The sequence below is a fragment of the Lissotriton vulgaris genome, chromosome 3_1, assembly GCF_964263255.1.
Source record: "Lissotriton vulgaris chromosome 3_1, aLisVul1.2, whole genome shotgun sequence".
Classification (NCBI taxonomy): Eukaryota; Metazoa; Chordata; class Amphibia; order Caudata; family Salamandridae; genus Lissotriton; species Lissotriton vulgaris.
In genome coordinates this window covers 239,572,870-239,589,839 of record NC_141689.1, presented here as the reverse complement: position 1 = coordinate 239,589,839, position 16,970 = coordinate 239,572,870, and the positions used below count along the sequence as shown (strand labels likewise).

At 44.4% G+C, this 16,970-nt stretch overlaps 1 protein-coding gene across 1 annotated transcript in view; it reads right to left on the bottom strand.

Moving 5' to 3' along the window:
• Window positions 1–16,970, bottom strand: part of KATNAL2 (katanin catalytic subunit A1 like 2) — a 306,132-nt gene that overhangs the window by 114,610 nt on the left and 174,552 nt on the right. Inside the window, exon 6 of the mRNA XM_086963443.1 lies at window positions 12,684–12,794. Coding sequence (XP_086819569.1) covers window positions 12,684–12,794 — 111 coding nt within the window. The remainder of the gene's footprint in view (window positions 1–12,683; window positions 12,795–16,970) is intronic.

Genomic DNA, 16,970 nt, shown 5'->3' with positions numbered 1-16,970 from the left:
ATATGAGGTTGAAGCGTGGGTGGCAGGCAGATGCAGCAACTGTGTTTTCACTTCAAATAAGGACTGCCTTGAATAATACTGCTTGCTCCACCAGAAGTATCTAAATCCATCGCACCACAACAAAAAATGATTCCCAAATATTTGAAATGATGTGCTTTATTTACCCATTCACTAATAATAATAATAATATTATTATTAAAAGACATTTGTAGAGCGAACATCTACCCGAAATGGGTGTCCTGGCGCTATAGCAGACAGTGAGCAGGGAAGAGGACATCGCAAGACTAGACATTCCGACTAAAAAGCCAGGTTTTTAAGGCCTTTCTGAATTCTTGTTCGGACTCCATCATGCGTAAGTGGGGAGGGAGGTTATTCCAACATTTGGTGGTACCCACTTCAAATGTGTAGCCACCCATTCTTGCTTTCGCAAAGCGTGGTGTGGAAAGAAAGCGTTGGAGGTTTGACCTTAAAGGTCTATCTTGTTGATAAGGGCGGAGTCTCCTCCTCAGATAGGTAGGCCCTCTCCCTTTGTCTGCTCGAAAGGTAAATGTCAGGGTCTTAAATTCAATCCGCTTGGCTATAGGTAGCCAGAGCAGTCGCCTGAGATAAGGAGTGACGTGGTTTCGAAGCGGGGCCCGCAGACTAGTCGGGCTGCCGCATTTTGAATGATCTGGAGTCTATGGATCAGACCAAGCGGCAAACCCATGTACAGGCCGTTCGCATAATCAAGGTGGGAGGTGATTAGAGCTTGGACCATGGTTTTGTGGGTTGAGTCAGGCAGAAAATGTATAAATTTCCTGATGGTTTTGATTTTACCAAAACAATCCACCGAAACCGATTGCACATGGGTCATGAGGGACAGATCTTTGTCCCATCTCACACCCAGATTTCTGCCCGATTCCTTCGGAGTAGGTGCGTCACCCAATTCCAATGGCCATCATACATTGGGTGGGGGGGCATTGGTTGATTAAAAAAATAAGACCTCTGTCTTGTCCGCATTCATTTTTAAGAAATTGCGGTTCATCCAATCAGCTGTGTTTTTGAGGCATTCTTTTAGCGGATCAAAGGTGAGGTCTGTCCCTCCGCTAAACGTAAAGAGCAGCTGAGTATCATCAGCGTAAGATGTCACCTTAATCTCCATTTTGGTGATAAGCTTCGCCAAAGGTGTTAAATAGACATTAAAGAGCAGCGGGCTAAGGGCCGAACCTTGGGGTACCCCCCATTTCAGAGGTTTGGAGGGTGAAGTGAAGGGGTGGGTCATGAACTGTTGGTTACGGCCGTGCAAAAAGAATGTCAACCAGTTGCCTATGTCCTTCAGGCGATCTAACAGGATGGGGTGAGACACCGTGTCGAATGCTGCAGATAAATCTAACACCACCAACATGGCCTTAGAGCCTCCATCCTCTGTCCAGCGTATGGAGCCAGCAATTTCAATCAGAACAGATTCTGTACTGAATCCTGGGCAAAAACCGGACTGAGACTCATGCAAAAGGCTATTAGACTCGATAAACGCTGCCACTTGCTGGTGTACTAGTTTCTCTAAAACTTTTGCCGGGGCGGAGAGCAGAGAGATCAGACTATAGTTGCTGGTTACTTCAGGGTCAGCATTAGCTTTCTTCAATATTGGGAGAAGAAAGGCATGCTTCCAAGCTGAGGGATAGACCCCCTGTTTGATAGAAGTATTCCAGATGGTGTTTAGGTAGGGGTTAAGACACTCAGCGAGGGCACTGTACAGTTTGGCTGGCCCAGGTTCACCAGCGGACCCTGATTTGCATTTCTGAATCTCTATCAGCGATGCTTCCAAAGAGATATCAGCAAATTCTGAGAAAACTGGCCTAGGAATCTGCTCCAGTTTGTGAGCAATTGTCCTCCCAGAGAGGCAGGGAGATGCAGGAAAGGACGTTTAAATCAGAGCAATTTTATCCTCAAAGAAGACTGAGATTTTGTTACAACGTTTCTGTGATAGGGGACAAGCGTGAGTGAGTGCGAGGGGGTTCGTAAAAGACTTCACTATTTTATAAATGTCTCTAGAAGAGTTCTTGCATTAGTAATACGTTCGGCAAAGAAGTCTCTCTTTTTTACAATAAGGAGTTTATGATACTCTTTCAATGCTGCACGATAACAGGTTTTGCTATCCAAAGAGTAGGTTAATCTCCATCTGCGTTCCAATCTTTTACATTCAGATTTTTTTGCTCTGATCCCCTCAGAAAACCAGGGCGTCGAGGGGGATGTTCTCGCAGAGTTAACTGGTCTCAGGGGAGCCATTAAGTCAAGAGCCTCACTAACCCATTTGTTCAGATTTGTGATGCTAGTCCCCACGTTGTTAGATAAAGAGGGCATGGAGTCCTGGAGGTGTTGGGCAAGTGACACTGGGGTAACCCTACTCCAATTCCTTCTAAAATCTTTCGGAATGGAGGTGGCTCTCCCTTCGGTTTTTAAGTGTAGACGGAACGAGATCAGGAAGTGGTCTGACCAGATCACCGGGTCAGGAGGGTGAACTGTAATGTCGGGTAGATTTGAGCAAATAAGGTCCAGTGTGTGACCAGCCTTATGTGTAGGGAATAGCACTTGTTGAGTAAGATTACAGCCAGCCAGTGTTGAGATGAAGTTACTACTATGCAGGCAAGTGGGATCATCCACATGAAAATGAAGGCCTGGGCGATATAATCTACCAGGATGGGGGAAGATTTAAGGCTACAGTTTGGCGGTCTATAGAGCAAGAGTCCCGAGCAGGAGGTGGACGCAGAGAGTTTGATACAGAAGTAAAGTCCTTCAATGTTGCTCAAAGTTGGAAGTTGCGATCTCCCATATCACTTTGTGGATTATCGCTAACCCTATCCCTGGTTTCTTGCTTTGTCTATCGACACAGACTATGCCATATCCCGCAGGGACTGCTAGAGTCACCGCTGGGTTGGAATCCTCCCCCAGCCATGTCTCGGTCAAGAACATAAGGTCCCAGTTGTTATCTGCTAGGGATTGATGGATGTCCAAGGCATGCTTAGGAAAAGATCTGTAGGTAATCAAGCAGGCTTTTAGCTCCACAACCAGAGGGGGCTTAGAAGGGGTTTAGCAGGATTAGGGCAGGGACCTTTAACTCGCTCCATGTGGTAACTTGTGGTAGGGGTAAATCCACAGCAAGGACATAGATAGGTGTTCATTGGGCCCCCAGGTGTAAGAAGAGTCGGGTTGCAGCAGAAGGAGAGTCTGAGGGCAAGGAGCTCCTCATGACTCCACCTCTGCTGGGTGTCCCTAGGGATTTGGGCAGCATCACTGTCCCTGGCCGCGGTCCGGACGTGGAAGGGCACAGATGGGCTTTTGAGGAGCAGTGTTCCTTGAAAAGAAGACAAGTTGTTTTTGTAGCTCTGGAAATTCGAGAGCGTTGGAAATGGCTGTTAAATTTTGCCAAGTTGTTACCCTGCTGGGGTATGATTTTTTTTTTTGCCCTTCTTACGCCTACCTACTGCAGCGATGCTGCAAAGTTTGAGATGTACTGTGTTATAACACAACAGCACAGGGTAGCTTTGTTGTTATGACGCTCTTAGGTCTGGGAAACTGATGTAATTCAAAGTTGTGCTATGTGTGAAATGAAAGATCATGTGTGCTTTTTTAGGGCTGGCTCCTGCAGGGTAAGTTTACAGTGAATAGGCGAGCAGACGTGTTAGTGTCACTGTAAACAAATAGGCCATCTCCAGTGAATTTTGGCAGTGTAACATGTGTAGGATACGTCAAGTTCTTATTAGCGAGCGTAGTCTTTTTTTTTAAAAAAAATGTTTTTGGTTAATCCATGATCGCACCAATATAACATTACAATACATCAAACCACATATTCCATATAATTAATTTCATTCATGGTACACCAATTACATAAAGAAAGAGGATAGGAGAGAGAAAAAGAAAAAATTGTACGTGATAAGAAGAAAAAAAAACAGGCCAGAACAAAAGGAAAGAACGTATTCCTCCATATAAATGACCACTGGACCCCATATTTCAGAGCCTAATTTCTTTTTCTGTCTACCTTTCAAAGCATATAAGCTTTACTCTATATTAAAGATTGCTAAGAATCTAGCCCTCCATAGTTTAAAAAATCGGGCATCCGTCTGAAGCCACATTGAGGCAATACATAACCTCGCAACAGCTGTTGCTAAAAAAATCAAATATCGATATTAATACATCACATGATCCCTATCCATTATCTCATCTATCCCCAGCAGTATGTGAGCAGCAGATAGTCGCACAGGCCCACCCACAATTTCCGCCAGGAATTTCTCAGTATGGCAAAACAAAATATTTAAGTGCCTGCAACCATAAAAAATATGTACAATATCCGCATCATCTGACCCACAGCGGAAACATTTTCCATTGTTAGACCCCCCATTTAGACAGTTTAGCTGGAGTATAGTACAAGTTGAACATAGTCTTGTAATGCTGTGCGCGAAGATTAGCAGCCATAAACAGTCTCCCCGCCAATTCAATAGAAGTTTCGACCCGAGTGCCAAGGCACCCCAGCCGCCTATCCCAGTTTAAATTTTGAATCTCTAAGTCATTACCTTTTGTGTCTAACAATAAATTATAAAGAAAACCAATGCGCGCATTCTTCCCCACGGCTTCAATAACAGGATTCAATTCAATTTTCCATCGATGTTTGAGCAAATAATCACGGGCTTGCAAATATTTAAAGAAATCAGAGTGAAGGAGATGGAATTTGTTGATTAACATTTCGAAAGACATCAGGTGCCCCACTAATGTACAAATCTCCTATATATTAAAACCCTTTAGTCTGCCAATTATCTACAATTCGATCCCAAAATATCAAAGGGAGAAGAGTTGTAGAGATTAGCGGGGTATACCAAGATATCTTTTCAAATATGTAATTCTTTTTCACTGCCTTCCATACTTTATAAGCCGTAATAAGGACCTTAAACCGCGTTCTCTTGTAATAGCTCATATCCAAATTAATTAACAATCGATTTTTGGCATCACTGCCAAGTAACATTTGGAATATGGAGGGCGCATCAGCCACATTAGTCGGTTCTGCCCTGGTTAATAAGATGTTCATATGCTGTAAAATACACACATAATAATTTAGGGTAAAATCTGGGACAGCCCAACCACCTTGCTCCCGTGTCAAAGTCATATATCGCATGGCTCTCCGGGATTTACCCTGTGCCCACAAAAATCTAGCACACACAGATTGTAACAGTGCCAAGTTGGCCCAAGATGTCTCCAATGGCACAGATCTAAAAAAAAAAATACAACATTTTGGGCAGAATCAGCATCTTGAGGACGTTACATCATCCTAATATAGACAGATGTAGACATTCACAGCGATCCAGTTGTTTACGCACATCCCTTAGTAAAAGCTGCTAATTAACCTCCACTAGAGCATGTAAACAAGTCCGCAACATGATCCCAAGGTATATCACTTCATTCCTCACCCTTTGATCGTCAAATGTCGCTATATTAAACACACAAAATTTGTGTCTTGGTAGAATTAAGTTTGTAGCCTGCAACAGCTCCAAATTTTACCGCCAATCGCTCTATTACAGGCATAGCTGTTAAGGGGTTTGGTGTTACCACAGCCACATCATCTGCATATGCAAATACCCGATAGAGCTCTTGTCACCAAATTACCGACTCAATCCTAGAATTATATTCTAACATTTTTAAGAAAGGATCTATGTTCAAAGAAAACAGCAGGGGGGAAAGAAGACATCCCTGCCTGGTTCCCCGTGTAATATGTACTGGATTAGATTCTAAGCCCATAATACATATTCTAGCTGTGGGTTGGCGATACAGCATATGCAAGGCAAAAAGTAAATTTGGCTGAAAGGCCCGATGGCGTAAGACCGCCCACAAAAATCACCATGCGACCCGGTCGAAAGCCTTTCCGGCATCGAGTAATGTAAGACTGAATTCACTCCCCATGGTATTTGCAATATCCAACAAAGTTACCACCCTGTTGATATGGTTAGTTGTCCCCCTCTTGGGTATCGTTTTAGTCCCAGCGGGGTTATTACTTTCGCCAACAGGGTCGCGAGGATTTTACAATAGATCTTACCATCTGCGTTTAAGAGAGATATAGGACGGAATGAAGCGGGTTGCTCAGCAGGCTTATCCTTTTTTTTTTTTTTTTAAACTATGATACTAGCCTCATCCCATGTTAAGGGAGGCACACCTGCCTGAGCCTGCTTAAACGTCGCAAGCATATCAGATTTCACGATTCCCCAAAAAGTTTTATACATTTCCAATGAAAGCTTATCTGGTCCAGCAGCCTTTCCCGTTGCTAAACTATTAATGGCCTTTTCCATCTCCTCCATCGTAATATGAGCCTCCAATAACTCAGTGTATTGTCTACTCAGATTGTTATCACAAGTACGCTGCACCAAGGCCTCCCCAGCTTGTAAATCATAACGCTCCCCCGTATATAGTCTCTTATAAAAATCATGAAACACATCCAGAATCCCAGCCTCTGTTTCTATAAGGTTGCCCCTAGAGTCTGTAATCGCACTGATCCTCTGGGCCACCACTTTAGATCTAAGCTTTTGAGCAAGACACCGTCCACTTGCCTCCCCGTATTCATAATTCAGCTGTTTCTTAGTCAGATGTTTCTTGGATGCTTCTTTACTTCAATGGAGGTTAATTTAGGCCTTACAGCAGGCCACTTCAGATTGAAGATCGGTAATCTTGTGGCCCCCCTGTATGCCTAGCATAAGCTTTTCTTCTGCCTCTGTTAGAGCAGCATACAATTCCTTCAGTGCGGCTCGTGCTTGTTTTTGCTTGTATAGGCCAAAGCTGAGAACTTCACCCCTAAAGGCTGCTTTAAAGTATCCCATACACACCCAGTCCCTGCACTATCACGATTTATAAAAAAAAATGCTCAATCCATGTCTTCAAATGATTTACAAACTGTTTATCAAACGACAATTTCCTATCAAATGAAAAGGCTTGCGGTTTGGTCCCAGTTCTAGGGAGCTTTAAGATGAGTACAAGAGGACCATGGTCCGAGGTAACCCGTGGATACACCTGTATTCTTGCCTCGACCAACATACGACTAGGTACAAAAAAATAGTCCAACCGTACCAATTTCTGGTGGGGACAAGAATAAAAGGTATACCCGGGTTCCTCACCTCTCATGATGGCCCAAGCATCCACCAACCCATGATCACCCAAAAGAGACTGGGGTGCTGTAAAACCCTTCGTTTCCTCCCATTATAACTGGTGCTCATATCCTGTAGACCTTTAGGCCCGAGATGTATATTTAAGTCACCACAGATAATTAGTGGAGTGGGCCATTAGGCCAGCTCTAGATTTAGCCAATCTATTATTAGAGCCTCGTCAAAGTTTGACCCATATATAGAACATACCGTACATTTCTGATTCCCAATAATAGATTCAACAATAGCCCACCTCCCGTGTTTATCTGCTAACGCCAGACCTGTCCCTTGTATATGATTTTTAGCTAAAATTACAACTTCCCTCGTGGTGGTGGACTGCTCTGTGCATATCAACACTGTAAAACCAAGATCCGCCAATAGTTTTCTTTTGGCCCATGCTATCTGCGTTTCCTGCAAACATACCAGGTCACTCTGCAACATCAATAACTCGCTCGCAACCCACTGCCTTTTATTATAGTTGTTTAAGCCACTAACATTCAAGGAGCAGCATCGGATACCTCTATATATACCACTATCCGCCATCAGTTTCCCCTAGACTTTTAAACTTGCAAACTGTGTACCAAAGACCAACAACTCTCCCACCCCACATTATTGTGCCATCATGGACTTTTTGTTCCCCCTGCCCACTGCCCCCCACCTACCCCCAAACCCCCGGAACCCCCCACCTTCCAACACCCCCACCCACCCCACTAGAGGCGTAAGGACCATGACCTCAATGATGGGAAGTGATTGTGAGATGCTACCCCCGTGACCCACCTGTGCCCCACCACACCCCCCTTAGACGACCCCCTTGACATACAGACCGATTAATTACAACTAACAAAAGCAAAGAAGAGGAAAAGAAGGGTCATACATAGTCAGATATATGTTAATTTCACATTGTCTTCAAAAACTCTTGAGCAGCAATTTCCGAAAGAAAATACTGGGTCTTTTCTTTATATATTACTTTTAACTTGACAGGGTTTAAAAGAAACGCCTGCCCCCCCTTTGGCCTGGAGCGCTGAGATCAGTTGTCGTAATCTCCATCTTTGTTGCACAGTAACCCGACAGAAGTCTGGATGCACAAAAAAATCACTCCCTGCCTTCAGGGACACCCAGAACACGAAGATTGTTCCATCTAGATCAATTTTCAAGATCCGTTCACTTCCAGGCAGTATCTTCCTTTATTTTTTGTAATGCTGCAATCTACGATCGCTTCTGCCCTAGTTGATCTTCCACTAGAGAGATCCGCTCTTCTGCCTCAACTATCCGAGCTGAAATTTCTGCACATGACTTAGCCACGCGACGCACAGTGTTTTGCAATTTGTCCGCAGCCCTTCAGGCTTGGTTTCCTCCCTATGAGCCATTATCACCTTATAGATTGTATTGAGCGTGATTTCCCTATCTAGCTCTAGGGGAGAGCCAGCGCCAGCTTCTTTGTGATCGGGCTGAGGCGGAGGCAGAGGTCAGTGGTCCCAAATGGGCTGACTAACAGGGGTCGGAGCCTCCCTTAAGAGAGAGTTACCGGAGTCATACATCTTTCGTACTGTTAATTGATTCATCGAGAGTTCTGCGTTTAGATCATCCTCCTCTTGTTGCGAGCAAATTTCGTCTGCCCAATCATCTACCATACTCACATTGTTATTATCATTCTCTGACAAGTTTGAAAGATTGGACATAGAATAGAACTGCCCACCACAGCCAGCAGATTCCCCATCGTTCAACGGATCCATTACCAGGTTCCCAAGGTTCTGTGGGTTAAATAAAGCAACTGAGTCTCCTAGCCCAGTCCCAGACATCACTTTTGAGCTCCCCTGCAAACCAGTATTAATGCCAATGTCAGAACCAGCACCCCTACCCCCTCCTGGCCACTCACAGAGCTGTCCGTAGATACTGTTGCATTATTCACAGCCTTGGGCACCACCTCTTCACCAGCTGCTACTGTTGCTGATAATACATTGTTGCCAGTTGGTTCCCCTAATGCCTTCATTGTTGGATGACTATCGAGTAACTGCTGTTTTGCCTCTCAGTGCAGTTTTCTTTTTGAATATGGCAGGAACAGTTTGTTCTTGAGCAGGAGCAGTATGTTGCCGCCCTCCACAACTCTGTGGTGCATCGTCCACCCCTGCCTCCACCTCAGCCCTCTGATGTTCCGGGTCTCGTGCATGATCCAAGGAGCAGCTCACATTCCATCTTCCTGCTCCATCCCCGACCTGAGAAGGAGGAGCTGCCACGGCATTACCCGGAGCCGTAATCACCAAGGCTGCGTCTGTTGCTTCAGCGGCGGCCCCTCGAATCTTTGCGCCCTTCCCGCTTCCCTTCGGAGCCATTCCGGAGCGTCGCTTGGATGTAGAGGAGGCTTCGTGACTCCTGTCGCTGCGATTACTTGCGCCACCGACACAGCCCTGAACAACGCCTCGAATATTGCTGAGGCGCCACTAAACAATGGTGAACTGCCCCCAAACGGGAACGCTTTTAAAATGCACTGGGGGGCAAACACCAGCACCAGCACCTATTCTGCAGAGATGCCGCCAGAGCATTAAAGCAGCATTACGAAGTTTTACCGCAGACAATAAGTACGGTAGGTATGGTAGAAATCACGGGTGGGCACCAGTACGAGGGAGCAGCTCACAAGCCTCTCACACAGCTACCGGAGTGGCCGCCATCTTGCCCCCAAGGCCTGCGAGTGCAGTCTAGGGTAGATTCTGATTACTGGCCATAGGTTGTGGTGTCTCTTGCTGTTCCTACATCTCCCCACTAGGATAGTTTTTCTATACAAGCTAGCAACATTTCCTTGTAAAGGCCAATATTTTCTTGAAAGTTCTAGTGGGGACTGGAATTGCATGTGCCCCTTTCTTGTCAGGTACCTTTTTCACCATGGCCTTCTCATCTTTGGATACTGTGTCGCTCACTTTTACTTTGATGTGGAACTGATACCTTTTACTGTGAAATTTATGGTCCAATCATTGTGTGGGTATTCTAGTTTTACTGATTCAAGGGTAACCTATTAGGTTGAGCTGGTGAATGCGAGGGTGGTTTAGATATAGTTATGCCAACTATAAAAACACGAGAGACATCTCCTGCTATATATAGAGGTGACATTTGCGGGGGCAGTGTGTAATTTGTAAAAACAAATGCAGAGCCCCAAACATTTTTTCATAGGGCCCTATTGCTGAATGTCAAGGTTGCCATAACCTTCTTTCTTATACTCCACATTTGCTTATTCTTGCTGGTTCTTGTTCATACTATTTTCTGAAGTCATCATTGTTTTCCTATCTCTCTTTCTCTTTTTTTCCCTTTCTGCCTTTCTATCTTGCTTTGGGTCATGGTCTGCTGGTGAAAAATGTGCCCCGATCTCTTACAATAGTGCAAATGCCCCCCCCCCAAAAAGACACATTAAGTAGTGGGTAGGGATGAGTAAGCATACTTTGTATAGGAGATCGGTCTCTCCTCTGGAGAGTGCAGGCAGCTAAAGCAATCACATATACATGGAAATGTGCAGCATATGGGCAATTAGGTCTCGTGGGGTAGGCTGGCAGCAGAGTTAGTTTGTTCAATCCTTGAGTAAAGGAAGCTTTGTGTTGCCAAAAGGCAAACCTGTTTTATGTGAAGCTTACAAAAGTGTGATTCTTCTGCCTAAATCAGGAGTGTTGTGTGTATACTAGTAATGCACTCAGATGTATTCATGATAGACCTGCTAAACATATGTGGCAGGTCTTAAGATCTGATGTCACTTCTAGTGATGTCACTTCATGTAAAGTCATGGCTTGTGATGCCACTTCCTCTGATGTCACTTGCTGTATTGCCACATGCAATGTCACGTACTGTGATGTCACGGGCAATGATAAAACATGCTGTGATGCCACCTACATACTGCCTAACTAGGTTAGTACCCCCACTTCTTTTTTTAGGACTTGTGCCCTGCTCATATCTGTACGCCTGGCCATGATTTGCTTCCTGTGGCTACCAGGATCAAAACCACTCTAGGGACTGAAAAGACCAAACCACCCTTAGTATTTACCGTGCCCTTCCCTCGGCGTCCTTTTCCTTCTGTATATAACACATCTTATTCTGGGCCTTCACTTGTCATGGTTCTTCCTGTCACCCTCCACTTTCTCCCCTGACGAGTGCTTTGATACCGCTTCGTTATTCTACGTTGCTGATCCAAACAACTGCCTTCTTTTGCCACTTTATTTTTCCTAGCAATGATTATTAGCAATGCGTAAACCTTGGGAATTTAGAGTGTTGGAAAACAAACCAGAACTAGTCAGCTCTCCCTAACGTAGCTCAGCAATGCTTGCTTTCAACCAATCATGATCAACCCTTTCCCACTCCGGAGACTTCCGGTTTCCGGCTACCACGAAGCTCGCCTCATTGAAACACTCCTCACCATCCGGTCTTGAAGAGTTAGTATTAGGAGGTGGAGGGAAGACTCCGATCGAGGTACTACTAGGTAAATGAATTACTACACATAGGATTGGGATTAAAAATCGGCCCGGGCACGCTAAAAAAGTGGCCTACATTTGCATATTGTCTTTCGACAAAACACTGCTTTGGCGATGGGGGGATAGGGGGTTTGTTTAAAAAAATGCACGGATAAGTTTACACTAGTGAAACACAGCTGAAAACAAGTGAGGCCACTTTTGCTCAGGCCCCCTGCCCCACTCAATATGCATATATATATATTAATGGGCCAACCCAGGAATAGCAAAATGCAATGCATGAAGAAATCACTAAAAAAATAGTGATTTCTTAAAATTCCTTAATTACGACTCGCAAATTGCGAGTCGCAATTAAGGAATACCTCCCCATTCATTCCTATGGGCCTAGAATGAATGGGAAGATATTCTCAATTTGCAAATCACAATTAGTGAATCGCAAATTGAGAATGCGATTTCAAGGGTGCAGGGGTGTCCAAAGGACACCCTGTTGCACCCTTGAAATTGATCTGTGCACATATATTGTGCACATACATGCCATTCTGAGATTCTGCCCCTTTGCGAGCGGATTTTACCTTGATGCATCTATGCCTTAGGTACTGCCTCGCAATATCACCTTAGAATTTAGCGCCCCACTCTAAAAGAGGGTGACAGTAGCCCAGCGAATATAAACACATTTCCCCCACCCCGCCTCTCCACACCATCCTCTTACACACACCCTTCTTAAATTCAGATTGCAATACCCATAAATCCCTTCTTCTATTTTTAGAGTGTCTTTTTAAGTAATGGATGCCTTAAGCACTTTAGACTTTCTCTCAAAAGCCATCTCAGCTTAAACATAGTAAATAACTTGGCCTTAAACTCCAAGAGTCCATTTTAAATATTGACATATGGCCGCGCCGGCATACTGCATCTTTATTACAGATTACGGCCCTGTGACACAACGAGCAAGACTCAGAACTCGAGGGAAAAGCTCCAAATTAATCTTTAAATGCTTTAACCAAATATCTGCACTTGTCTAAATACAATCTTTATCTGTGCTTAGGAGCTGATAAACATGTATTCACAACGCGCGGGGCTGATCGCTTACCAGGGCAGATTGGAAGCCGCCAACACGAACACAAGATCATCCGAGCGGGACAAGCCGTCCATCTGCACCAGTAATTCCGTCTTCATGCGCCGGCTCCCTTCGTGTTCACCCCTGTCAAGATGCAGACACCGGGAAAAGCTCAGTGCATTGTACAGGAAGGCGAGATGTAGCGCTCAGAAGTCTCTGTCAGGATGCAGCACTAGATGCAGCAAAGTCAAAAGGTGATGAATCTGAGAAGCGGGGCCCTGCATATTCAACTTAAATCTAATGTGCTGCACAGGGCTCGAAAAAAAGACATTGATTATGCAGAATAGACATAATTTATGAGGGTCTGATTAACACTGATTGGAGCATTGGTGAAAGGGTGTGGTAATACTACTGCTGGAATTACCAACATAGCAGTATGGAGGAGTAACCAGGTGTGGTATTAAGACCCCATTGTGCAGCAAATAAAGTTAAACTAAGAGATGGTCTGTGATTTAAGCATACATTTACATGGATAGCAAAACATTTCGCATTCAGAGAAGCAGTTATTCTTTTCCGCCTGTCTGAATTACATTTAAATGTGTAGATTCTGTTTTTTTGCTGATGACAAAAGGGATTCCCCGGTCCACGAGATGAGACCAGCCAGGAACAATTCTCCAATTCTCTCCTCCTGGTACTGGCCTGGTTACGTGTAAGGTGTGAATGAATGAATGAATGGTTTGGGACTTGAAGCGCACGGCTCCTCCATGGAGTGTCCTGGCGCTGAGCTTTCAGTCATCAGTGCTATGTATGCAGTGAGGTCACCTCGTCCTGCTGGAAGAGCCAGGGCTTCAGCCTTTTCTTAAATAAGGCCGTGGCCGCTGTAGAGCGTAGATTCGAAGGAAGTTGATCCCAAGCCACTGGTCCGAGGTTGGCGAAGACCCTTATGTGTCAAGTGTTGCAGACCCATAACCCGAAAATACAGCAACCCCAGAATGCACAGTTCCTTTGGCTTTGCACATAATATCAAGTTTGAGTGGGCCTGTATCTAGACACAACGTCCAACGTGCACACACAGGCTCACACAAACATTCTATGAAAAAAGTCATAAACATGGTTACACACTTGGGATTAACTTCCGGGGCAGGAGCAGAAAGAGACCCTGGGAAGAAACTGGAAAGTGCTGGAGATAAGGAGTCCAGAGAAAGAGTCTTGACGGGAAGTGACTCTAATATCAATCCTTGCTCGAGACTCCATGTCCATGGACTGATGGAGTTATGAATCTGTGGGATCTTTTCCCCAAACAACTTACAGCCACAAAGGTTCTATGAAAGAGTAAGAGCATGGAGGAGTGCAAGGTTGTCGACCAGTTCACTGTTTGTCTAAAAAAACTGTTTTTGTGTGCATTCCTTACCTTTAAGATTTTAGTAGAGTAAAATATTGTTCACATGATAAATAAGTGCACATAACCTCTTTATCACGAGGTTTAGTTTCGGCATAACATTGTCAGCACCATTATAATTCGACTTTGCAAACTTTTTCCGGAGCAAATAAGGGGCCAGTGTAACATGAACATATTTAACTTTAGTTTTAAGAGATACTAATACTTTTTCATCAGTGTGAATGGACACGTCACTGTCCATGCATTGCAATGGAAGGACTACCTAGCTGTACACATATTTATTTATAAAGTTTTATATAGCGCAAACAAGATCCCGAAGGATATCAGCGCGCTTTACAATATGATGGGCGGAAGAACATAAATGCAATATCAACATCCAGTAGAAAGAGAAAAAAAAGACTGGAATGGTTGCAGAATGCAGGACAATTGCGCCCAGGAGGGTGACACAATAAGCAGGTGTACACGGGCAACGAGGCGGGGGTCACAGTATGCATTAAAGAATAGCCGTTACAAATAGAGGTACCATGATAGTGGGAACAATGACAACGAGCAAGTGAGCCTATCCCTCTCAGGGTAAGAATTTGTTCATAAGAATCGTTTAGCTTCCAATTTGAAAGCCTTCGTTGAAGAGACTCTGCGTACTTCCGGTGGAAAAGAGTTCCATATCTTTGGGGCAGCGCCAGAGAAAGCTCGGTGACAAGTTCTTTCATTGTTAAGGATGTGTTAAACGGTAAAAAAGAATGTATTCTGTTAACTTAGCCTCTGTTACCAGCCATTTTGCCCAACACCCCCATTTTGTGTTTCTATGGGGACTTTCTAAGTTAGAAATTGCGTGTTCACTGATAGCTTTCGAATGTCAGAACAAGCTGCCCTGCCCTGCCAAAGGGCCTACATGCACAGATGTTTAAACTGTTAAAACACCAACTAATGCACCAGTAAAATGGCTGCACGCCAGTGAAGAGGAAATATCACACACATCAATAATGACAGTTTCAACATCCAATGGCTGTGGTGTGGAGATCTCAACAAGTGATTGACACGTTCACCTACTGATGGGGAATTGACCTTTTGCCCCTCTATCTGTGCACTCTGTGTTGATTGCAAAGCTATCTCTAACCATACTTAAAATCATTGCTTAATCAATTAGTTACACCTTAAGTTTCTGAGATAATTGAAGTTTTCTATTTTACCTGATGATCTGCGGTTGGGGTGTTAAATCATCCCACCCCATGAACGTGGTAACTGTTCTAGAAAAATGGGAATTGCGCATTCAAAATTCCACGATGTGGTGTATTTTTGTAAACCTAAACCTCGGATTCGGGGAGGGTTTGCGACCATTACTGGAAGGACATACTTGCAGATGATGATCAACCATCAGTAGAAATGATCACAAATGTACTCCTATCAAGGGAATAAGTGTCTTTCTACAACGGGAGTGAGGGATTATTAGCTCCAGATTTTAAAGGGTGTAGTAGGGGCGGTTTCCCCACCGAAAAATAAATTTCTGCCCTTGGAGAATCTAGAAACGTACAAATTAAAATTTACATAAGATTTCTGCATGTAGAAAATTTCCACAGGAGGAAACTCCCCACGTGGGCATCGGATGCCTTCGAGTGCCACAGGGATGCCTTGCTTTCCCAGAAAACCACGCCTGTCATACTTCTACTCCAACAATTCTCAGAAATATGTTTCAGGCATAGGAGTAACACTTGGGAACAAATCTAACTTTTTTCTGCTTTTTGATTTTATTCATTCGTGAGTTGTGTGAACTGCACCACTTTTACGCGTCTACATGCATTTAACAAGTGTGCAGAAAAAAATGAAAATAAATAAGGTATGAAGGCACTTTTAAATTAGTTTTCGCCAAATAATTATCATTCCTTAAAAAGAGAAACCACCCCTCCTCAACCTGCCAAGGCAGTCAAGTTATGTCCCCATGGTTCACCTTGCTGCAACGGTTTCTTTCTCTTGTTTCTATGTTTGTTCTGCAGCTCCAGTTTACACTCACAAGCCTCTTGTGTTCTAGTAGCTGCAGATCTCTGTATGCCCAGCCCTTGCATTACAGCCCTCTGTGCTAATGTTGGCCACTGTGCTAGACTTCACCCTGGCTCTCACAGCTCAGTGTGACCCTACACTCTATCCAGAGCTGTCAAATGGCCGCAGCCCCGCGCCGTCCTCTGTAATTCACCCCAAGTGGATTCTTAAAGATATTTCACACATATGGCCAATCCTGATCCACAAAGCCTGAAGTTGCCCACAGTGAAAATCTTTTAAGTGGAAGGACAGGAGATCAAGCCCCCCCCCCCCATCTAATCCCTAGACCAGCCTTACAGCAGCAGCAGATTAACCCCTTGAGGCTGCATTAAAGCCACACATGCTAGTACACTCTGATTACATGTCAGAGGTCCCAGCAAAACCTTGGCTGACAGTAAACACTGGACTGTAATGTTTTACATTCTGAGAAAGTGTGAAATGATGCACGGTGCTGTCTGGAAACAGCTTTCAAAATGCACACACAGTAGTCACACGGACATCATTTAGGGGTCGCCAGGGGTCGCAGCCGCGACCCAAGACTGCAGCCCGTGACCCCTAGCAGGTTGCTTATGACCCCTAGAGAGAGATTGACCTTGTGTGTGTGTCTCGTTCAATAGCTGTCGAATTGTGGGCGTGTAAATGAGTGTTTTTGTATTGTGTGCTTTGCTGTGTGTTTGAGGAATGTGTGTTTGTTTTACCTATGTCAGAATGTGTTTGTGTGTGTGTGTGTTTTAGGAATGTGTCTTATCAAAAGAGGGAAGAGGAAATAACGTCCATTCAGTTCCCCTGAATAGGTACCTCAATAATCACATATGGGAATGGACACTTGTATCTACAATAACCATTGGTTATTACTTGACAACCCTCAAAGACGCTATGATTTCGTT